Source organism: Agelaius phoeniceus, chromosome 27 (assembly GCF_051311805.1).
Source record: "Agelaius phoeniceus isolate bAgePho1 chromosome 27, bAgePho1.hap1, whole genome shotgun sequence".
NCBI lineage: Eukaryota > Metazoa > Chordata > Aves > Passeriformes > Icteridae > Agelaius > Agelaius phoeniceus.
Window position 1 is genome coordinate 1,665,196 of NC_135291.1, and position 22,208 is coordinate 1,687,403.

Consider the following 22,208-nt stretch of genomic DNA (forward strand, 5'->3'; position numbering starts at 1 on the left):
TAGCAGTGCTAACTACCATAACTAACTAGCAGTGCCAACTCTATAACTAACTAGTTGTCCTAACTACTTTAACTGAAAGCTGTCCTTTGATGAGGGAGGGGTCGATGCCCGTGGATCCCGCCGTGCCCCGGTGCGGGATGAGCTCCGTGCCCCGCTCCAGGTCCAGCCCCCGTTGGAGGATCCACGCTGGATAATCCCGGGTGACCCCCAGGGTCAGAGCCCCCGCGTTGGGAACACACCTGGCTGGGGGCTCCACATCTTCCTGGCTCCCCCCGTGGACACCTCGGTGAAGGCCGGAGGATCTCCGCTGCTTCTCTGGTTTCTGCTCCTCTCCTCATCTCCCCCTTTTCTTCCTCCCGCCTCTCCTCCCCCGGTTCAATCGCTCCTCCAGCTCCTCCTCGTTCCTCATCCCGCCTCCTTCCCCTCTTCTCTCTCACGTCCCCCGCCCCTTCCACCTCCCCCTCCTCCCGCTCCCCCCGGGCCCAGCCCCCACCCTTTGTCCCCCTCCCTTTGCCCAAATCCGTCCCATCACCGCCCCCCCCAAACCCCTCCCCATCGCCCCCCAATAAACGGCCCCGGGGCCAACTGGGAAGCTTTATTGGGAGCACTGGGAGCAGGCACTGGGCGCGGGCAGAGCGCGCCAGCAGGGCTGGGGGGGACACGGGACCCCCCAAAAATCAGCGGAGCGGGGACGGAGCGGGGGGTCCCGGCCGGGCCCGAGCCCACGGGGAGGGGCTGCGGCCGCCGCCGGCTCAGGAACTCTGTGGGCAGAGAAAAGGGGGTGACACCGGGCTGGGGGCCCCGGCGGGAGCGCACACGCTCCGCCACGGCCGGGACGCCACCCCCGGCACCCGCCCTGACCTTCTTGCGCACGTAGAAGCCGAGCCCCAGCGCCAGGAAGACGAAGCCCAAGACGAAGCCCCCGATGCCCGTCAGCATCTTGCTGCGGGCGGCGTCCGGCGGCATCTCTGGGGGGTCCGCAGGGCTCAGCACCCCCAAAACCTCTCACGGACACCCCCAGCCCCTCCCAGCGCCCTCCTGGGGCCCCCAGCCCAGCCAGGAGCCCCTGAAACCTCCCCCTGATCCCTTTTTGTCCTGGCCAGGAGCCACCAAAGCCCCTCCCATCCCTCTGAGGATCCCACAGCCCCCTCCCAGTTGCCCCCCAGCGCCCCAGGAGCCCCAAAGCCTCTCGCAGTCCCTTGGCAGCCCCAGCAGGACTCAGCCAGAGCCCTCCCAGTCTGTGCCCAGCACAACCGAGCTCATGGCGAGCCCCGCTTTGCCATGGCCGATCTCCTTCCAGCGCCTCCGGGCTCACTGCGATCCCTCCCAGTCACACCCAGCACCCCCAAACTCCCTCCCAGTGCCCACCAGGAACCCCCTCATCCCCATCCCACCCTCCCCAGCATCCCCCAAACCCCTTCCCAGCCCTTGCCCAGCCCCCAGGGCCTCTCCCAGTCCCAGCCCGGCTCTCTCCAGCTCCCTCCCAGTGGCTCCCAGCATAGCCCAGTGGCTCTGCCAGCGCCCCCAGGGGCTCCCCCGTACCCCAGTGCCGGCTCAGGGGCTGCTCCAGGCTGACGTGCTCCACCTGGCAGCTGTAGGTGAGCCCGCGCCGGGGCGGCGTTTCCAGCAGCACCAGCAGCTGGTAGGTCCAGTCCCCGTTGGGGACCACGTCGGTGGCCACCACGTGCTCCGAGAGCTCCTGCTGGCCCTGGAACCACCTCACCTGGATGGCAGCAGGGTAGAAATCCATCACGGAGCAGAGCAGGCGGCCGGGGCCGGGCTGGGAGCTCGAGGGGGGCACCAGTGAGATGGACACGTTAGGGGGCACTGGGAGAGAGAGAGAGAGCGGGGACACACTGGGTTAGCTGGGGGGCACTGGGAGAGAGAGGGGAGGGCTGGGTTAGGGTTAGAGGGGGTGGAGAGGGACTGGGAGGGAATGGGAATCGACTGGGAGAGAGTTGGGTGGCCCTGAGCGAGATGGGAGGGGCTGGGGGGTACTGGGAGAGAGGGTAGAGGTCCAGGAGTGAACTGGAAATGAACTGGAAATAGACTGGTATTGAATTGGAGGAGCTGGGTGGGACTGGAAAGGACTGAGAGGGATTGCGAATCGACTGGGACGGACTGGGAGGGACTGAGAATGGATTGGGAGGGACTTGGTGGGACCGTGAGAGATTATGAGGGAATGGGAGGGACTGGGATGAAATGGGAGCGAGTGGGGAGTGACTGGGATTGGATTGGGAATGGACTAGGAATAGACTGGTTGGGACTGGAGAGGGATTGTGAGGGAATGGGAGGAACTGGAAATGGACTGAGATGGGCGAGGAATATACTGGGAGGCACTGGGTGTAGACTGGGAGGGAGTTGGGTGCCACTGAGAGAGGTGGGAAGGGATGGGGGGCACTGGAAGAGAGGGTAGAGGTCTGAGACTGAACTGGGAATAGACTTGGAGAGTCTGGGTGGGACTGGGAAGGATTGGGAATGAACTGGGATAGACTGGGAGGGACTGGGATTTATAGGGTTGGCACTGAGAGAGTTGGGGCGGAAAGGGGCAAAGTGAGAGAGAGGGTGGAGGTGTGAGAGTGAACTGGGAAAAGAGTGGAAATGGACTGGGATAGACTGGGGAGGAATTGGAGATGGTCTTGGAGGGACTGGGATGGCACTGGGAGGGATTTTGGTGGCATTGGCCGGAACTGGGAATGAAGAGCGCGGCACTGCGAGGCCGAGTTCTGCGCAAAGCCCTCGGCGCTGCGGATCTGCCTGGCAACAGATGAGTCATCAGAGACACGCGATCTGATTGGCTAAGAAGCGTCAGCTTTACGCGTCGCTGAAATGAACGCGCGGGGGGGCACTGGGAGGGACTGGGATGGACTGGGAGGGACTGGGGGGGGGGGACAGGAGGACCCGGGGATGGGCCCAAGGAGGGCTGAGGACTCTGGGGCGATTCCCAGGGAGGTTTTGAGGGGCTCCAGGGTCATTGGCAGGGCAGGGCCCGAGGGGACACGCTCTGCCCCGCGCTCACCTCGGCGCTCCACGGTGGTGAACTGAGAATAAAGATCGTAGTTCTGCCGGCAGTACATGTCCACCTGAGCCCGTCTGTACTCCAGTTCAGCCGCGTCGATGTTCAAGCGCTTGGCATTCATCTCCCCAAGGAGGGTGAAGCCCACGAAGTGCCCCACGTCGCTGTCAAACATCACGACCTATTCCCGGTTGTAGATTCCCCTCGCCAAGTACCTCACCTTCTCCGTGCACTCGGAGTGAAGTGGCACTCGCCCTGTAGCATGTACTGGAACACCCCTGTGAGTGCAGGACACAGCTCAGTGGTGCCCCCTCAGCACCCCCCAGCAGCACCCCCAGAGCTCCGGGACCCACCCCGGATCCCCACTCCGCACCCCCTGTGCCCCACCGCCGCCACGGGACCCTCCTGCCCGCGCTGCCGCTTCCTCTTTGCCGCCCTTCGCCCATTTGCCCTTCCACACCCTCTCCCCTCCCACCTCCGGCCAGTCCCAAATCACTTTTGGGGTCCTATTTCCGCATTTCCCCCAAAATTCCCCAATCCCCGACCCCCTCCCGCTCAGTTTTGGGGTTCTCCCTCTCCTTTTCCCCCTTCCCCAGCCCTCCCTCCCCTCCTCCCACCCCTCAGCCCCTCCCGCTCTCCCTTTGGGGGTTCCCCTCCTCCTCCCCCTCCATTCCGGGCTCCCCCCTTCGCCCCCTTTTCCCCCTTCTCCCACCCTGTCCCAGCGCCTCCCGACCCCCGCTCACCCGAGAGCTCCGCGCCCGCAGCCGGGGGGGCTCCCAGCACCACCAGTGCCACCAGTAGGGCCCCAGCTGCCGCCCATCGCCCCATGGCCGGGGCCGGGCAGGGAGCAGCAGCCCCAAAGCAGCCGCGCTGCGCTGGCAGCACCAGTCCGGAGCAGGGCGGGCTCGGCAGCGCCGCGCGCTCTCATTGGCTGCCGCCACTTTTGGGCAGCGATCGGCCACGGGCTCTGCCCGGCAACCGATGACGCAATACAACGTCCCGAGATCTCATTGGCTGCAACGCCTCCTGCCTGCGCTGCCATTGGCTGAGGCCTTTCCGGGACGCTGCAGCCCCGGGCTGGGGGTTTTTTGGGGAGGGGGAACCTTGGGGCTCTGGGCAGGTGGGAGCTCAGGTGAGCCCAGCAATGCGTGCCCAGGGGCGCGGGATCTCAGCGGTGCCCGTGGCGAGCGGTGACGCTGGCCCGATGCCAGGCACCCCCAGAGCAGCTCTGTCCCTGCCCCCGCAGCCGCACAGGGCCAGAAAATGGAACCGAGGGTTCCTGGCTGGGGACAAGGACCGGGAGAGATCCCTCAGCAAATCCCGCACGGGCACAACAGACCCGGCCTGGGCACGCGGAGGGAATTTATTACCAACCAAATCACAGCAGCACAAAGAGAAGGGAAAGAAAGCTCTCCAACACCTTGCCCCCACCCTTCCTTCCCCCCAACCTGCAGCGTTTTGGGGAGATGATGAAGAAGCTGCAGCATTTTGGGAAGAGGATGGAGAAGCTCCCTCTGCTTGGGAAGAGGACAATGAACCTCCCTCCGCTGTGGGATCCTGGGCTGAACATTCTGACAGCAGCACAGCCCTGCAGCCAGAGGGGAGAGGGGAGTGGTGCCTGATGCAGCTGAGTACGTCTGCTCTGTTCCTGGGTGCTGTGTGTGTGTCTGGGCATCAGCTGCACCCAGTGTTGCTCTGCAGCTGAATGTCACCGAGCCATTTATTGTCCTTCCCCAGCTGACACCAAGGGGCTCACGGCCCCAGGGAGTGGGGCTGCTTCTGGCTCTGCTGCAAGGCAGGGTCTCACTCTGGGAGGGAGCATCTTCCACCTGGTTTCTTTCAGGGAACACCGTGAGCGAGGAGGAGCCTGCCGAGAAATACCTGGAACTGGAGCAGATTGGCCAAGGGTAAGTGCACGGCAGCTGCTGCTGCACAAGCAGGGCCGGGAGTTGTGCTGGTGCAGGATCAAGTGAGAAGTCAGGAGAGCTCCAAGCACCTTCAGACACTGGGCTACCATCCTGCTGTCTCTCAGTCCTGATCAGAATTGATAACTGTGGTCAGAAGGCGCCGTCAAAGGCCCCTGAGAGTGGCAGTGTCCTGCCTGCAGCAAGGAGCAGGACCTGGAAGATCTTCTGTCCCTGGAACTGGATTGACTAAAAGAGCAACTCACCATCTGGTGACTGTCAGAAAACAGTTCTCAACAAGATTTCTTTCAAATATTTTCCTTCAAAAAATATCCACTGGTCAGGATTATCAACCTAATGGTTTAGAAACAGAAACCAGAGATGAACTAATAAGTGCTCTATTCTAGCACAGGTAGCACACCCCATCCATTCAGTAACAGACACAGAGCTGATGCACTCTGGGGGAAAATGCATCACCTGCCTGATGGCAGGGCCCTTGTGGAACCTGCAGGTCTTAGGCAGGAAATGGAAAAGGATGAAATGCATTCTTTGCCAGGTCTTTTGACACCCATTTCTCACCTCAGGTTTTCAACTAAAGCAATTCAGCGTGGACATTGGGATTTGCTCCAGCCCAATTCCTTCATGTTGGGTCTCAGTTTTCTCCTGCACACCTTGCATGGCAGAGGGCTGGTGGCTGCTGTGCTGTTGTTGGAAGGGTCGATGCACCCAGGTGTTTGTGAATGCTGCAGGCAGCAGAGATCTCCTGTCTGGGCTGGCTTTCCCTGCCAGGGCCTAAAGCGCTGCTTCTTTCTTCTCTGCTGTTTTGTCTCCAGGGCTTTTGGAACCGTTTATAAAGGACTCGACAGGGCCACTGGAGGAGAGGTCAGTGCCAACACGCCCAGCACGCCTGGCAGCTCTCCAGGGCTTTCCCCTCTGCTGGGAGCTGTGGCTGCAGCTTTGGGGGCCAGCAGAGCTTTCCTGCCTGGGCTGCTCCTCTGAAGGCAGAGCAGTGTCAGTCTGCAGAGCACAGCTGGGACAGACTTGGTCCTTCTGAAGCGCCAAAGGAATGCAAGGAGGGCAGCGGTGTCTGTCAGAGCAGGACATGCTGGCTTGGCCTTCATATCTAAAAGTGTGAATGCATCAGCTGCTGGAGACTGAGGCCCAGTTGATCTTCATCCCAGCCTCAGACAGGAACATTATTTAGCTCTTATTAGCTAAAATATAACACTATTATTTCCATCCGGCCTTTCATTTTCAAAGGGTACCTCAAGGCCTAATTAGGGAGAGATCCTGCTTGGGCTCAGTTTGGGGTTTTAGTCCCACTTCAGCTGTTCACAGAGAGAGAGGGAGAGAAATGAGGAGATGGATGTCCAGAGCAAAGCTCTCTCCTAATCCTGCAGTTGTGTTTGGGTCTGGTGTCAGTGACAGCCTGTGACAGGGATCACCTGAGCAATGGGTGTGCGTGTCTGCTTTGTTCTGCAATCCCAAACAGAGCAGCTGGATCTGAAATCATGACCGAATCCCATAGAATTGCTAAGGGGTTCCTGGCTGTTTTGCTCTGTTTTGATAGAACCAGAATTACCTCCTGCTTGCAAAATGGGTTTGAATAATAATAATGAGCGTGTTGAGGCCATTTGAGAAGACTGTAGGTGCAGAGAATGTTGTTAGAGCTTTGAGGCTGACAGCTGAGGGACCATTTCTGCAGAGCTTGCAAGGCCAAATGTCTCTGGCCATGTGTCCTGTAAGCAGCCCCCAGCTGGCAGAGCAATGGGCTGTGGGAATGGCCCTTGCTGAGCTCTGGTGTCCCATCCCAAGGCAGTTTGGCACAGCCCGGCTCCGTCGCTCCACAAAGACTCGCTCCGTGTTTGCTGTGGCCTCCTGCCACAGACTCCTCCAGTTCAAGGCTGCAATGTCCCTTCAGGTGGCCATCAAGAAAATGAGTCTCAGAGGGCAGGACAGGGAACGAGCTGTGAATGAGATCCTGCTCCTGAAGGACAAGAAGAGCCCCAACATTGTCGACTCTTTGGACAGGTGAGTGCTTCAGCTCTGATCCCGAGCCCGGGCCCTGCGTTAACCTTTCCTGGCATCCCGAGTCTGTAGCCTGTTTTGAAAATGCCTGACCCAGCCACATCTTCCCAAACCAACAGCCTGGCAGTTCATCCCACCATGTGCTTTGGTTGCTTTGCTTTGGTTTTTCCTTCAAGTTGACCCCATTGGCTTTGTCTCCCAACAAGTGCTGATAAACCACAGCAGAAATTATTTCCCTTGGCTTCTTCTTCCCAGCCCTTTTCCATTGCTACAGATGCCAGGAAGATCGGGTTCTTGTTCCCAGAAATGCCTCATTTGCCCATTTTTCACTGGCCTTGCCTGTTTCTGAAGGGACTTTCTGAAAGGTTTTCTGACTGCTTTTGTCCCAAGTGCTGCACAGCCTCCTCCCCTGGCTAACCCTGGCAGTTGTGTTGCCTTGTTCTGGAGGGAATGGTGGAACTGATGAGTTCAGAAGCTGAACCAGCTGGGGCCAAGGGTTGTGGTTCCACATTGATTTGGGCTGTTGCTAAACTGCATTTTTCACCTGCCTGCCATCCAAGGCCTCTCCTTTCTCGAAGGTGTCTCCTTCCCCTTTAGACTGTGCAGATTCCAAGGGCTGTGCAGCCTGGCAGGAATGTCTCTCCATCTGATTCTGTCCTCACTGACAAGTGACCTGGAAACAAAACTCCACTCCAGGCTTTTCCATGGGGGAATTGAGCTCTGCACATTCATCTCCATGCCATTGCTTTCCTCTTCCAGCTTCCTTGTTGATGGAGATCTCTGGCTGGTGATGGAATACATGGATGGAGGAACTTTGCGGGACGTTGTCAGACAGACACGCATGGCTGAAGGAGAGATGGCAGCTGTCAGTCGGGAGGTGAGGGATCCTGCTTGTCACTCCCATGGCTGGGACCCGATGGTCCTTCCAAACAGGGTGTGAGAACAGGAGTGGCTCCATGCTCAGGGCTTTGTTTCTGAGTTGTTTTCATGAGCTGGAGAAGAAAGAGCCTCTGCAGGGAACGGCCTGCCAGCATCACTGCACTTCTACTCTGTTCTTGTTCTCTCTCCTGCTGTTGTGGTACTCTCTGTGTGCTTTGGATTTGATTTGCTGTTCTCAGCTTTGCCTTGAGCCCTTTGCCTGGAGCTTGTGTGCACTGCACTCCTGGCCTGTCACAGCAAAGCTGCTGCTGGCAGAATTCTGAGCTGTCCTTTCTGGTGTGATATATTCCGGCCATTGGTTTTTGCCCTCGTGTTTCTTGTTCTCTCTCAGTGTCTGCAGGGCCTGGATTTCCTCCATTCCAACCGGGTGATCCACAGGGATCTGCAGAGCTCCAACATCCTCCTGGGCATGGACGGCTCTGTCAGGCTGGGTGGGGGTTCCTGGCCAGGCACGGCGCTCCCGGGCTGCGGGGCTGGGGCTGCTTCCCAGGGAGGGCCAGAGCCCCACAAGGGCTGCTGGGGGCACTGCCCGGCCCCTGCTGCCAGCTGAGAGCGGCTGCCCCTGCAGAGAGCTCAGGAGAGGAGCAGGGGGCCAGCAGTGCCTTTGCTCTGGCCATGGCCCTTCCAGAGGGGCAGCAGTGGGAATCTAAAGCTCCAAGGGAATCAGTAAAAGCCACTGCAGGAAAGCTGAGGGTTTCCTGAAGGGCCCAGTTCCATCTTTCCTTGGCTACAGCCCTGAGGACTTTTCCAGCTGACTTCACTACTGCACTCTCAGACTGAGCGTGGGGAATCTTTGTGCTTGGTTTCCTCATTGCAGCTGCCTTTGACAGGGTTTGTTTCTGTCCTCAGCTGATTTTGGCCTCTGCGCTCAGCTCAGCCCTGAGCAGGACCAGCACAGCTCCATGGTGGGCACTGCTCACTGGATGGCCCCAGAAGTTGTGACCAGATCTCCTTATGGCCCCAAGGTGGACATCTGGTCCTTCGGCATTGTGACCATCGAGATGGTGGAAGGAGAACCTCCTCACTTCAGGGAAACGGCGGCCATGGTAAGAGGCAAATTCTCCAGGGGCTGCAGAGGCTGCGAGCACAGGGGGACCCTGCACTGGGAGCAGCAGCTGGAGGTTTCTGCACATGGGAAGGGAATTCCCAGAGCGCTCCAGCCTCAACACAGACGAATATTCCGCAATCTCCAGCAACAATTTGCTTTGGGATTTACGTTGTTGCAGCTCTTCTGGCTGTGAGGATGACCTGAAAATGTGAAGCAAGTGCATCAGCTCTAATGTTATCTTGCAAGAAAACCCCACACCATCCCCACATCCCGCCCCCAAACCCAACAAGATTTCTGCAGGAGTTCCTAAAAGAAGTTTTGCAAGATTATTTCCCCCCTGATTCTTCTCACTGGGAAACTTGTTAAAACATGAAAATGATTGTTTAACATCCCCATAGTCCAACACATTTCTTTCCTAGTCCAAGCTACTTTCTCCATGTCACCAAGCCTGAGCTTTCAGCATCAGAAACCTCCTGTTTCTTGCCTGGCAGTTTCTGGGATGGGGCATCAGGAATGCATTTACTTGAGTGTCAGTGGCACTGCAGAGATGCACTTGATGGAAGAATCCTCTGAAATAACACAGGCAGACCACACTGACTCTGGAAAATGGCCTGTAAAGCTGGTGTCCATATTTAGAGAAGCAAAATGGGCTATTTCTGATGGAGGTTCCTACTAACAGAGTCAGCCAATGAAGCTGGCTCTCAAGGCGAGATCATTTGGATGTTGCAGTGGCTGTGGCAGCCGCAGGGTTTGGGTTTTTTGCTTGGCATAGCAAAATGAGCTCTGAGAAGCATCTCTGGCAGGGAGGAAAGTGGCCCTGGAGCTGGGGCTGAGGCCCCGGGGTGGATGTGAGCCCGTGTGGGTGTGAAGGAAGCTGGCAGAGCGCTGAGTTTGCTTTCCCTGCAGGCTCGCGCTCTGATCCGGCAGAACGGGACCCCGCAGCTGCAGGAGCCCCGGCGCCTGTCGGCTCTGCTGCGGGACTGCCTCGAGTGCAGCCTGGAGCCGGACGAGGAGCGGCGCTGGGCTGCCCAGGAGCTGCTGCAGGTGAGAGCCAAGGGCTGCAGGGGAAGCAGCAGCGCCAGGGAGGGGTTTTCTTGTGGGGCCCCCTCCGATAGTCTCCAGTCTCGCTGCGTTCCACGCGCAGAGCGAGCAGAATCCTCGCCTGCTGTGGCCTGGCAGGCTCCTTTCGAGCTCATCTGGACCTGGTGCCCCACAGCGAGCAGGGACATCTTCAAGCAGCTCAGGGGCCTCAGAGCCCTGCCTCACCTGAGCTTGGATGTTTCCAGGCAGGAGGCACCTCCCACATCTCTGGGCCCCTTCTGTCAGTGTTTCCCCACTCTCCTGGTGAAAAATTCTTCCTTAGATCTAATCTGAGCCTGCTTCCCTCGATGTTCAAACCATTTCCCTTTGTCCTGTTGCAACAGAGCCTGTGAGGAACTTGACTCTGGAAGGTAACAGTTCATTTCTTTCCTTTTTATCCTTTGGGCAGCACCCATTTTTATCATCAGCCAAGCCTCTCTCCAGCCTGACCCCTCTGATCACTGCAGCAAAGCAACTGAGGGAGCAGCAGAGGAGATGAAGCACTTGAGGACAGCTTTCAGTTACAGTAGTTAGGACAACTAGTTAGTTATAGAGTTGGCACTGCTAGTTTGTTATGGTAGTTAGCACTGCTAGTTAGTTATGGTAGTTAGGACAGCCTGTTTGTTATGAAAGTTTTTGAATACAAACTCTCTTAAACCTCAACTCCCCTGACGTGTCCCTTCCCTCTCCCGCTGTGACTCAGCTGCCCGGAGCAATGTGAGGGGAGAGCGGGCCCAGCCTGGCCCAGAGCTGAGCCCCAGCAGAGCCCTGGCAGAGCCCAGAGCAGCCTCGGCACCTGCAGAGTCAGCCTGGAAGGAGGCGCTTGGAGCCTTCTCGGCTGCACCCGGCTCTTGGTTACAAACTGTGTGTGCTGGAAAATGCCACCGGCTCTGCAGGAGGGCAGAAGGGGCCCGGGGAAGGCCCAGGTGCTCCATGCAAGGGAAAAACCTGCCCTGGGTTTGTTATAAATAACTAGGTAGTGTTGGCTTTTGCTATTATGTATTGACTTCTGCAAATTATTCTTAATCACAACAATTTTGATAGAGTACAGTTTGTAATCACTTTTCACTGCTTTTGCTACAGTATAATTTGTCAGCTTTTTGTGGCCAATGCCTGGCCCCTGTGTAGCTCATATCCTCAGAACATCATTTATGGATGATATTTGAGTTTGTGGACAGTGTGAAAAACATACATTATAGTTTTGGCTTTTGCAAAATATTCAAATGGATGCCATGTGTTGTGCATTAGAATGTTAACTTTTGCAGAAGTAGCTGTAGTTGTGAAATAAGAACTAATGCTTTTATTTTTGTAACTAACTGACAATAATAACTCAGAGATATTTGTGTAAGAGCTAATGTTCTTTTAAAGTACTTGTGGAAATAGCTAAAAGCGTCTGCATGGTCAGGTAACATTTAAGGAAGGGATGTGATGAGGCCCCTGCCACTGACCCTTCCACTGTCAATAACTGTCACCTGCTGAAACCACAGAACAGGGGCCCTTGTGAGGCAGTGACACACAACCCTCAAAACAGCAATCCACGATTCCTGCACGTGCTCTAAAAAGGCGAGTTGGGGGTCAAACCAACCTAAAGAATTCCTGGAACATGTAAACGAGTTCAAAGAAATGTTTGAATATGTACAATCATTATGAATATGTATTTGAACAATACAATGGAGAAACTAGACAAGAAGAGTTGCTGTGGGTAACCGGTGTGCCTCTGGCCATCGCCAACACCCAGCGCTGTTACTAATTTGTCCCTTATTATTCCTTATTAAACTTTCAAAAATTCTAAAGAGTGAGGCTCATTTCTCACAAAACCCAAGGTGCTCACCCCTTGTTCTTCCCCCAAAGCCAGGATTTGTCAATCCTAAAATTTTTCTGGATGGAGGAGAAGGAGGCTGCGAGGAAAAGGAAGATGCACTGGTGTGGAGGCCCATGGGAGTCTCAATTTCCCACCCATGGAGGACTAGTCCCCAATAAGAAGAATAGATTTCAAGGTTATGGTGAGAAGCTTGCTTCTCCCACAGATCTTTGCAGGCACATGCTGATTTATGGAAAGTTATGTTATCCCATTAGCCCGTTGGCCTAATTACCCTAGTTCACCCCCTATTACCCATCTCTGGTTAGTCCCTAGAATGTTCTCCCTCTCTGTCCCTCCATTGGCCCCAGTTTACTGCATTCCTCTGCCCCTGTTTCCCTATTAGCTGTCCCGACCCTTACCCCCTCCTTTGCACATTTTCCCCCATATCCATTGGACCCTGACCCTCAGCTCCACCCTCACTACCCCATCTAAAAATCCCCCGTGCCCTCAGCTTGCTCCCTGTCTTTGTCCCTGGACCCTGTTCAGCTCTGTCCCCTGTTCCTGTACCAATAAACCCAGTTTGCTGAGATCATACCCAGACCCATCCTGCCGACTTTGTCAGCTTTATAAAGCAGCCGTGAGCTCCGGGCTCCTGAGTGCCGGACGCTCCAAGGGCCTCGGCAGTGCCAGGACGCTCCAGACTGGGACAGCCAGGCAGGGCAGGAGGAATCACTGCCCCTTTCCCCTCCCTGCTGCTCCATCTCCCAGCCCAGCATCGCTGCAGGACAGCCTCACTGCCAACGCCATCCTGCCAGGGATGGACTGGGGGGATCTCCTTCCCCTTCCTTCTGGCATGGAGGCAAATCCCATCTTCTCCTTCTCTGCCCTCCTTCCTCTCCTCATTCTGTCCTACATCCATCCACGTTCCTTTCCCATCTCCTTCCTCCCTTGTTCCTTCTTGTTCCTCCCTCTCCTCCTGCCTTTTCCTTTTCCCTTCTCCCTGTCTCTTCCTCTCCTTGTCCTTCCTCCCCCAAGCACTGAGCTGCGGACAGAGACCAGGGAGAACAAATCCCTGCCACAGAACCTCGTGGAAGAGGCCATTTGGAACGGCTCAACGGCGCAGGAATCCAACGGGGAGGAAAAGCCCCAGAGATTCCACACGAGGAGGGGCTGCAAACCCAGCCTGGAGAGCTGTGAGGAGGTAAAAGCCTCCCTGTGCCGGGAAGGGTGTGGGGAATGTGAGAAGAGCTTCAGGCAGAGCTCAGCCTATTCCTGGTGCCTCCAAAAACGGCGGTGCCAGATGCAGAGATCCCCCTGCAGATCCATGGGGATGCAGAGATCCCCCCGTAGATCCATGGGGATGCAGAGATCCCCCTGCAGATCCATGGGGATGCAGAGATCCCCCTGCAGCCCCCGGAGCAGCCACGCTGGAGCACGGGGATGCCTCAGAGGAGGCTGTGCCCCCGTGGCCAGAGGGGCCCCGCTGGAGCAGCCTGTCCTGGCAGGACTGACCCCGGGGCACAGTGACCCACGCTGCAGCACTTGGAGGGGGGCTGTGCCCCGTGGGATGGACTCAGCTTGGAGAAGTTCCTGGAGAAGTCTCCGGTGGGAGAGAGCCCAGGGTGCAGCAGGGGAACGACTCCTGTCCCTGAGCAGAGGGAGAAGCCCCGGGGCATGAAGTGAGCACGGCCCCATTCCCTGTCTCCGGCACTGCCGGGGTAGGAGGTGCAGCTGGAAGGAGGGAGGCGTGGGGGAAGGCTGGATTTAAGGCTCTTCACTTACTTCTCATTATCCTGCTCTGAGGTTTTGGAGTTTTCTGTCAGAAATCTCTCCCCTCGCCCACTCATCCACAGGGATTTGGGGCAGTTTTCCCTTTTTGGGGGAAATCAAAGCGATGCACTGCTGCTCCTAATTAGGGGTAGGAGAAGAGAGGCTCCAGGGCTTCCCGCTGAGCCGGAGCCACCGGAGCCGCAGTGCCGGGAAAGCCGTGGCGGGAGGTGCGGAGAAGTTTGTTTGTGTTTTCAGCTCAATCCCCCTCGGGCCCGGGCCCGTTCCAGGGCTGCTCCTCATCTCCGGCTCTGCCCTCACGCAGCCCGGGGGGCCCTGAAAGCGCGGGGCGAGGCTGTGCCGTGTGCAGAGCCCGCCCCTGGCTGCGATTGGGTGACGGTGCCGTTAGTCGTGGTTCTGGCGCGCTGATTGGTGGGATCGGGGCGGGGCAGGGGCCCGGTGGCGGCCTGAGGGCGGCCGTGGCTCGGCGGCGGCGCCATTGGCGGAGCGTCTGTGCGGGCCCGGGAGCGGCGGCAGCGGCCGGAGCGCGGTGAGGCGGCGGCGGCGGAGCTGGGAGGCGGCCGCAGCGCAGGTGGGAGCCGCGCTGGGTTGTGCGGGGGCTCGGGTTTGGCTGCGGGCCTCGGGGGCGGCAGGGGGCTCGGGCAGGTTCGTTGTGCCGTGTCCGGCGCGTGTTGCCGCTGGCGTGAGGGCGCTGCGGGAGCGGCTGCCCGCGGTCTCCTTGCGGCCGCTGCCTCGGCAGGAGCCGCTGCCGGAGCAGCGCTGGCTCGGCCCGGTTGCTGTGGCTGGGACAGAGGCGGCTGCCCCGTGCCCGGGGCTGTGCGGGGAAATTGACGTGGCCGGAGGTTTCTGTGCCCAGAGGAGACAGAGGAGTCCTGAACAAGTGACTTTATTGCTGAGCAGAGGGAGAGGCCGTGGGGCATTTGCCGTGCGCTCTCTGCCATTGCTGTAGTTCGCAGCCTCCTTTTTATCCTCATTTTCCCGGCCGCTTCTCCCTCTCCCTTTGCCCACTGGCTGAGGTACTTGGAAGGTTCAGACTTCCACATCTGCCAACTGCATGTCCTCGTTAATGTGCAACCCCACTTTTGTAGAACAGCCGATATTCACGTCTCTCTTAATTATTTGTTCTTCTGGAAGTTCAGGAATGTAGCGGGACTTTCTGTGAGCAGCAGTCCATGTTAATTAGTAACAATTATTGAAGCTGGTGGTTTCGCCCGTTACTTCCTTATCTACAAGTCCCTGGCCCCTCGCTCAGCTGCTGAATGAGCTGCACTCTCAAGGTGTGGAGCACGGTAAAAAGGTGAGAGTTGCTGTAGCACATCAGAGCGGAAACAGCCTTCGTTTAACCCATGGTCTGCCAGGGAGCCACAAAACCGTTTCCCATTCCCAGTCTTTTCACGTTTGGACTGGTAGATGAGCTGCTTTTTTTGTTTCCGTTTTTTTTTTCACCACTTTTCCTTTGTCATCTATTTACCAACAGCAGTTTGATTCATTTAGTTTTCCACAAACTCCTCTTTTTTCTGCTAACAGATGATCTGATCCCATCCCATGGTGAAATGTTGTTTTCCTCATTTCAGTGGATTGCTCAGCAGGAAGGTCAGGAGCTGGAGCTGTCTGGTTGGTTATTCCCAGGGCAGCTTGTAATCTAATGATGCCATTGAAATGAGAAATGGGTTCTGTGGCTCCTGATATGAATTAGTTTGGGTTCCCAGGGGCCGGTCCATGGTGTTGTCGGATTTGTTCTGGTGGCCTTTCCCCATTTTTGTCCGCTCTCTCCAGCTAGGGCTGCATCAATTGACTGCTTTTCTCTAATTAAATCATCAAATACTTGGATTCCCAACTGATTTCCCTGAATTTTTGGTAGCAAAAAGTCCCCAGTACCCTAATATACCCTGTATATAACACAGACAGTGACAGCAGATGTTGGAGTGGGCAGAGGGATGATTCCCCCCCATTTATTTATAGTGTAGTTTTCCCAACATTCTCCTTTTGCTGTTTCCCTTTGCAGCTTCACCCGTTTCTGTTGCAGGGTCAGATATCCTCACCCTGGGCTCTGCCTTGAGCTGTGCAAATTCCATCAGTGCAAGCAGGCAGAGCTTGGGCTGAGGGGCAGAGGGAATCAGCCCAATTCCTGCCCCAGGCAAGAGACCCAGGTCCATTGTCCAGGCTTTGCCCAGCAGTGTTCATTTGCATTTCTAAAGCTCCTCTGCAGGCTGCCTGGAATGAAGCTTCTCTTCCAGGGCAGCCACCTCGTGAGTCACGTGTGGCCCCCCACAGAATCTGGTTTTTTTGCAAAAAGTATCAACTATTTACGAGTTAAAAGTATTATGGTAATGCTCTTCAATTTTGCAAAATGCAGTGTTAAAAACGCCAATCACTTGTTTTTAATTTTTTTTAAAATTTAATAGCAATAAAATGGTTATAAAAATAGTAATACAATTAGAGTAATAATAATTTGGAGAAATTGAATTAGGACAATATGAGACAATAAATACAAAGTGTTACGGATGTCCCGGTACCTTTTTCCGGGCAGCAGGAGCCCGAAAAAGGACACCCGTTAACAAAGGATCAACCCTTAAAAACCATAGCCTGTTGCATATTCATACACTTCATACCTGATGCATAAATTCCATTCAAATACAGGATTCTGTCTGGTCATCCTCAGCTTCTTCCTCCAAATCCTAACAGCGCCTTCGAGGTGGGAAGAAGTTGGTTTCTTCTGATAAGAGGGCCATAAATTCTTCTCTGAAAGATGTAGGTGTCCTGTGGCTGCTATCTCGCTGTGAGTCCTTTCTTTTTAAAAAAGTATCCTGCATAGCATCGTTTCTATTTAAACAATTTTTATCATCTAAAACTATATTTAACACAGTACTTAAGAAAACTAATACAGCATTACTTTCTAAAACAACACATATAATATTCATTTTAATATTTGCGAAAAGCCAATCATAAAATAGATGCATTTTTCACATGCAGCATAAAGGCGAACATGGAAGAACCCAGACCAAAAACTGATTCTCACAATTCTGTCCCAAACCCACCTGAAAATATAAAGTGTGAGTTTTATGAAAAATTTTTCTCATGTTGTAATTGTGTCACTGAAGCTGCAGGGAAAGCAAAAACTCTCCAAGAATCTCTTGAGTGTGAGAGAGTCAAGGCATTGCTTGGTTCTGGCCAGGATGTGCAACAGAAATAATTTCTTTCACAAATAACCCTGGCTGTGCAGAGAAAATCATTCCATGGCATGTGAGTTTTACTGGATTGTTCCTAAACTTTATGTAGTCTGAACCAATCTAAATCCCCTGCTTTAATGTTCATTGCTTCCAAGTTGTGTAAGTTTTTAGTATTTGGTTTCCTGTTGGACCCGGATTTCTTCCCCTCTGCTGTGAATTCGGTCCACACTCGTGGATTTCCTTCTCAGCCTTTTCCAGACCAGGTGTCTCCAGCTGTGCCGGGGGGGGCAGTGTCTGGGGTAGCTGTTGGTTGCTGTTTGCTGCTGGGCGTTGATGTTTTGTTGCTGGTCGTTATCTCTGTGGGTGTCTTTTGGGCTATTCCCAGTCTGTTGAGATGTTGAACTCATCTCCATTGAGTGGTGTAACAGCCCTTAAATAAAACCTTTAAAATTCCTTTCCCCAAGGCAAAGACAAACCAAGCCTGAGCAGAGAAAGAAGATTTAAAAAAACCAAAATGGGTACATTTTGCAGCAATGCAGTCGCAGTCAGCCCAGAGTGTGGGTGTGAGTGAGCCCCAGAGTGGAATTGTGCCGTGGTGCTCCCCAGCAGCTGTGGCAGTGCAGGCCCAGCCAGGGCTGAAGCTGCAGCAGTGGCAGCAAGGCTTGGCCGCAGTGGCTGGAGGTGCCAGGGGAGGGTGGCCAGGATTTCCGAGGGTTTGAGCAGAGGATCTGTGGGCAGGCCCAGGGGCTTGGCCCGCTGTGGAGCCCTGGCTGCTGCTGCGTTGCCTTCAGGGCAGGCTCAGGGGCGGCTGCCATGGTCCTGCTGCAGGCGGGAAGTGCAAATCTCCGGGGCTTCAGAGCCCCTGAGGCCAGGCTGAGGGGTCCCCCCGTGTTCAGCTGTGCTGGCGGCTGTTTCTGGCCTCAGGGACACTTGGCATGGGCCCCTTGGCCACCAGTGGTGCTGCTTTGCACTCCTTAGGCAGGAGCCGATGTCCTGGCTGGGTGTTGGCAACAGCAAAGTGCCAGGGCAGGCTCTGTGCCAGCCCAGCTTCCTGTGGGAGAATCTACCTTGATCTCTGCTCCAGTGCTTGCTGAAGCAGTCAGAATTGCTTTTGCCCCCCTGTTAGGTGCCATGGTGTCAGCAGAAGATATTGAAGCCTTCCTGCCCAGGGCATTTCAGTGCCAGGCTCTTAGAAGCACCCAGAGCTCCTTGGGTTGAGCTGAGCATGGGGCGGTGACCTGCGCTTTGTCTGATTCCCCTTCCTTCCCTCCCCTGGAACAGGCTGTTGCTTTTAGACACCACTTGTCCTGGTTGCTTCAGAGTACTTTGGAGGGGCTCCATATCTAATTTTCCCTCTTTCCCTGGGGCTGCCCACACTTCGGGGTTCAGTTCAGCATAGGCCTGGCCAGACATTTGACACGGAGGTACAACAGAACTGGCCTCTGTATCACCTTTTATAATATTAATTTGTGTTCCAAGTTTAGCAATCAAATCCCTTCCCAGTAAATCATGATAACAAATTGGAGCAAATAAAATTCATTCATTTCAAATCCATCTCCGAAATCTGCTAACAGTGGTTGAATAAAACCATACATCTTTCCCACTTATCCCCTCACTTATCAAACATATTTTTAGCATTTTTCCCCCTTAGGTCTAAGATTCAGAGTGCATTGAGAGGCCCCTGTGTCCATCAGGAGAGGCTTCCTCTCAATGCAGACCCACCTGAATGTTCTCAAGGGCTCCAGTGTGGAGGGTCCCTGGTGTGATGGGAGCTGTGACAGCCCTGCCAATCCATGTCCATCAAGGGGTGGACTTGCTGGTCCTGAGGGTGCTGCTGTCTGTGCTTGCAGTGTCCTTGTGCCCTGCAGCTGGAGCCCTGATTCCTTGCCAGGGGCTGTTTGGGTGGGCTGTCCCCTGCCGAGGAGGGCACGAGCCGTGCCCTGGGTGCTGGGGCCCCCTTGGGCCCTGGGGCTGGTCCCTCAGGGGCTGTAGGAACTCTGCCCTGGCCTTTGCCTTCAGCTTGGCCTTTTGCTGCTCCCTTCTTGCATTCACCTGCTGGGCCTTTGTGCCCAAGTGCTGCAGGGCCTTCTTCTGCCCCTCCTGCAGCCCCCCTCAGTGCCTGTGGGTGCTTGTCTTGCTTTACAAGACAGGTGTCTGCTTGGGAAGGCAGAAAAAGCCTCTCTTGGAATGGAGAATGCAAAGCCCCTCCTCTTAAGTTTTAGACTAGTGAAATCAAGGGTCTCTCAGGCAAAGCTATGGGAATAGGAATACGAGTTCTTTACTAGTGTGTAAATAAAGCAAACAAAGAACAACAGCTCCGGCAGTGACAACAAACAGAGCCCGGAGCCAGTCCCGGCCTTTCAGCTGCGGCGCTTTCCCCTTGGGTGCAATTCCGGGCACGGCCGGCAGGGGCGCTGGTGGCTCCCGCGGGGCAGGGCAGCGCATCCCTGCCATGGGAACCTCTCCTAAGGGAAATAGAGCAATCCCTTCATCTAACTCTTTCACTTTTTTACCTTCTGTAGCCTTTCTCCCGTGTTTTGGGAAAGAATTTGGAGAGGGCTGCCTTTTAAGTGAGCTCCTAGTGTTTAGATAAGGTGCTTCCTGTAGAGAGAGAGAGTTTCCCTGTACAGCTGGAGCTGTGGTTACCAAGGGGATGTAACTCAGAGCAGGCCGGGGTCAGGAGAGGATATCCCGCCGAGGCTCGGTGGGAGTGTGGGCAGGGTCTGCTGCCGGAATCGTCAGAGGGGGATCTTCCCGTGGAGACCGAGCCGGAGTGTGGGCAGCCCCCACATGGCTTATGGCGGCTGATCCGGCAGCTCCCGGCAGAGAAAAGGCAGGTGGGAGACCCCGGCAGCAGCAGCGGCGGTGCCCAGCGCAGCTGGCACGGGCAGGGCAGCCGGGGATGGGATGGCTGGGACCCGCCCTCGGTGCGGTCGGCGCGGTGACCTCGGCCCAGGCGGCAGGACAGAGCAACCCCCATCTTCCCCAGCATGGCCGGCAGAGCGGCCGCGGGCCGGGCAGTGGGAGCAGGGCACACAAATTCACCGCCAGCGCCGGGGCAGGTGGAGCTGCCCTGGGCAGTGAGCCCGCACCTGGGATGGAAACCGGGGCAGGCGGAGCTGAGGCGGGCAGCGAGCCGGGACCCGGGACAGGCGCCTCGGCCGCGAACGGAGGGGGCAAGAGCTGCAATGGATCCCACTCTCTTTCTGATTTTTCCTCTTGTTCCCCTCCCTTTCATTTCCCCTTTTTCTTTTCTTGTTTTGTCTCGGGTGTTGCTGATACTTTAAAGATTTTTATTCTCCTAAAATCTCCTGTCTAACCTATGGCATGTTCTCTTTCTTCTAGATTAAACGGGTTTTTTTACAAATAAATCCAGAACCTAATAAATCTAAACTTCTGCTTGGATACTTTGAAAAGGTCGACAAGCTAACTCACGACCTCCTAATGTTGTTTTTCTCATCACCTTTTTATTTATCCTTTGGCAATTTAAGCATCTTTCAGTAACTTGCTTTGCTCCTCCAAAAATCCCAGTGCACCCATAGTTCCTTAAAAAATGATCACACAAAGCTTGATTACCCCAGTGGGTTTTCTGATGCATGTCTTCTAATATTTTCCTAGTAAGCCCATTTTATTAAGTAATTGTCTTCCATCAAGAAGTTTCCATTTCCTTGATTTATCTTGTTCACTTCCTATCTTGTTTGATTCTTTTTTCTCGTCTTCCGTAACCTTTGGAATTTGCAGTTTTTCCTGGTTTGGAGTTAATATTAACATAACTCTTTCAGCTCCATTTTCTGCTGCATCCTTAGCTTTGTGATGTGCCCCCAGTTTGCACAGTTTGCCTCTCCTTTGGCCCGGGCCGGGTTCCCCCCGCCCGCAGCGGCTGGGAGCAGCCGAGAGCCCCGCGCTGCCCATCCCGACCTGTCCCGGCTCCATCGCCGCTCCTGCCGCGGGCTGCGAGGGCTGCGGGAACGGGCACCGAGGGTGTGGCTGCTGCTGGGGGAGGAGGAGGAGGCAGGGAAGGGCAGGGATGAAGGGGGAGGATGAGGGGGAGATAAGACAGAGCAGAAGGAGGAGGGAGGGGGAATGGAGGAGGAGGAGCAGGAGGAAGAGGAAGAGGAGGGACAAAGGCGGATGGAGGCTGAGCTGAGGGAGCCAGGCCGTCCATCCCTGCCTGAATTCGCACCCCCCACCTGTGGGATCATCGCCCCCCCCCCATGGCTCCGGTGAGCGGGGAGGGGGAGCTCAGCCCGGATATCCCGGGGGGTCCCTGGGTTGGGTTTTTGGGGGGATGTTTGGAGAATGAAGAAGTCCAAGGCTGAGCGGAAAAGGCCCCTTGGGGGGACATCGGGGGTGGCGGTGGCGGCTGCCGGCAGAGGCAGCCTGGAGGAGCAGAGCCCTGTGTGCCCCAGGAGGCCAAAGTGGGGAGCCCAGAGAGGGGGGAGCGCCGCCATTGGCGGGAGCCTCAAGAGCCTGGAGAGGGGCAGGGGGGACTCCTTGGAGCCGCTGCAGCCCAGAGCAGAGAATGAGGGGAGAAGGGAGCCCGGGAGCTCAAACAGCCCCGGCATCCCGAAATGGGGAGAGCAAAGCGGGGGGAGCTTTTGGCATTGCTGGGACTGCCAGCAGCCTGGGCAGGGCAGGCACCGAGGAGAAGGGGGACCCCCAATCCAAGCGTGACCCCAGCAGCTGGGACAGGGGGGAACCCCCGAACTCGAGAGGGGAGGGACCAGGGCCGGGGAACTCCTGGGAGGCTTTTTCAGGGCTGAATCCTGGTGTTTGGGAGGTTTTTCTGGAGCCCAGATGGCCGCTGACTTGTAGAGATGGAGTCGGGCAGAGGGACCTTCAAACTCAATGTGTGTTGGGGAAGATGAAACAGGAAAGCCTTATAAATATGATTGTCTGGCAAAAGATTTTGAGAATATAGAAAGTATAAGGAAGATTGAAATGAAAGCAAGCTTTGAGATACCTCAGTTAGTGAACAACTGGAAAACAATGGTGTGGCCCAACTGAAGGTAATCCCCTTTTGATGAAACAACTCCCTCTGCTTGCAGACAGATCCAAGGGTCAGAGCAGACCCTACTAGCTCAGCAGAAGGGGTCCAAAGAGGAGTTTTTAGGGTTCAAAATGTAACACAGTATGGTGATGTAGTGATTCTTACAGGCTGTATATAAATGCTATAGGATTTGTATCTTGTACTAGATTGGCTAGTGAGAAATAGAATATTCAACACAGAAGAAGATTTATTGTAGTGTAATGGGAACCTTACTCTCTTACGCTCTTCCCCTCTTACTCTCTTACCCTCTCATCCTCTCTACCCCTCTCTTCTCTCAGGCCTGCTCCGAGCTGTGCCTGGCAGCTCCAAGCAGGGCCCTGCACCCAGGCCCTTTGCAATAAACCGCAAGTTCCAGGGCCTGGCTGCAGAGATCTCTCGTCTCCG

General features: G+C 55.6%; 2 protein-coding genes across 6 annotated transcripts in view; one reads left to right on the plus strand and one right to left on the minus strand.

Moving 5' to 3' along the window:
• LOC129132025 (uncharacterized) overlaps positions 1-22,208 on the plus strand; it is a 261,039-nt gene that overhangs the window by 11,073 nt on the left and 227,758 nt on the right. The window contains exon 1 of one of the 5 annotated variants that reach the window (XR_013185388.1): positions 14,078-14,175. The exons of 3 other annotated variants lie outside the window; for them this stretch is intronic. The gene's annotated coding sequence lies outside the window, so the exon portion shown is untranslated. Of the gene's footprint in view, positions 1-14,077; positions 14,176-22,208 lie in introns of those variants that run through there. One more of the 5 variants, XR_013185381.1, reaches the window with a different exon arrangement.
• On the minus strand, positions 47-3,879 carry LOC129132042 (class II histocompatibility antigen, B-L beta chain). The gene is given in 6 exon segments (XM_077191077.1): positions 47-262; positions 727-968; positions 1,543-1,827; positions 3,020-3,245; positions 3,248-3,294; positions 3,760-3,879. Coding segments are annotated over 6 exon segments (1,101 nt in total). The 5' UTR covers positions 3,845-3,879.